Source organism: Plasmodium cynomolgi (assembly GCF_000321355.1).
Source record: "Plasmodium cynomolgi strain B DNA, scaffold: 1144, whole genome shotgun sequence".
In the NCBI taxonomy this organism is placed as follows: domain Eukaryota; phylum Apicomplexa; class Aconoidasida; order Haemosporida; family Plasmodiidae; genus Plasmodium; species Plasmodium cynomolgi.
Window position 1 is genome coordinate 1 of NW_004193184.1, and position 1,300 is coordinate 1,300.

At 22.8% G+C, this 1,300-nt stretch overlaps 1 protein-coding gene across 1 annotated transcript; it reads right to left on the reverse strand.

Annotated features, from left to right (window-relative positions):
• Positions 1-958: 958 nt before the first annotated feature.
• On the reverse strand, positions 959-1,272 carry PCYB_006990 (CYIR protein; the record flags this gene model as incomplete). The annotated part of the gene is made up of 2 exons (XM_004228120.1): positions 959-1,120; positions 1,198-1,272. 2 exons carry the CDS (start codon positions 1,270-1,272, stop codon positions 959-961), a joined length of 237 nt encoding a protein of 78 aa, XP_004228168.1.
• Between the last annotated feature and the right edge of the window lie 28 nt (positions 1,273-1,300).

Genomic DNA, 1,300 nt, shown 5'->3' on the forward strand with positions numbered 1-1,300 from the left:
CAAACAAACATAAATATATAACATGGATATCTTTATTTATTGATCATAGGATTATAAATATGTGTAAAAAAAAAATTTTTATAAGAAAAGAATGATAGAATATATAACGTTATTGATAATTTTCTTATGCATAAATCAAAGCTCAATGATGAAGAAATATTAATTTATTTGAAACTGGATAAATATACCTAAGGAAAATGTTATAATATAAAATGAAATAATATTTAATTATTAGTTATTCTTATAAATAAGTTTTCATAACTAATAGCAATTTGCTTCTATGTATAAAATGATTCTACATGCATAATACTTCTATATATTTTATAGAAACTTATAAAAATACTTTTAATGAAATTTTTTATTTTAATATATTTCATTTCACATTTTCGTTATTATATTCCCTAGATTCATTTTTCTATTATTACCATAATATATGAGAATACATTTCCAATAAATAAACCAATATGTTATATTATAATTTTATGAAAATAGAATTATTCCCATATGCTTCTAGGTGTAGGGATTAGGGTTTAGAGTTCAGGGGTCAGGGATTACGATTCATGTTTCATTAATTTACAATAGTCAGGGAAAAAATTATACATTGATACTACAGTAATTGTAATATAATAATTTTTATTTGCAGGTGTATAATTATAATTTTATCATAATAATTATACTTTCAATAAGTAAAATTTCTATCTTTATACAAAATGTATTAAAGGCAACAAATGAATAATATAATAATAGACGGAATTGTAATAAGAACAATGATGATATCCCCTTTTTTGGATGGTAATATATGTCTACATTTTTATATTAGATTCTATTTTTCATATTGACTTTATATGTATTTCTAATATCTTCCTATGCGTCATAGTAATCCCGGTGAGTGTCATCTTCATATTTCTTTATGTAGGTTTAATAAGAATTTGAGTATTTCCGAGTACATTCACATTACTTATCTTTTTTTTGGTTCACTTGATGCTTTATATGCATCAAAATCCTTGTACTGTGTAATTATTTCATCATCCATTATATATGCTTCATATGTAACGTCCTCATTATGCTCGTTACATATTACTAAATCAAGACATTTCTCATTATACAATTTTAATGTCCACTGTACAGTGATAATGTAGTGCAACCAGAAAGTAAATTATTAATTACTTGATCAATTAACAAGTAGAATAATTATACAAAATATTTAGTTATATCAAGAGGTTTATAATTTAAATTTACATAATTTAAATAGTTCTTAACATTTGTCCACATCTTCCTAAAACCTTATTTCCGGCACTAC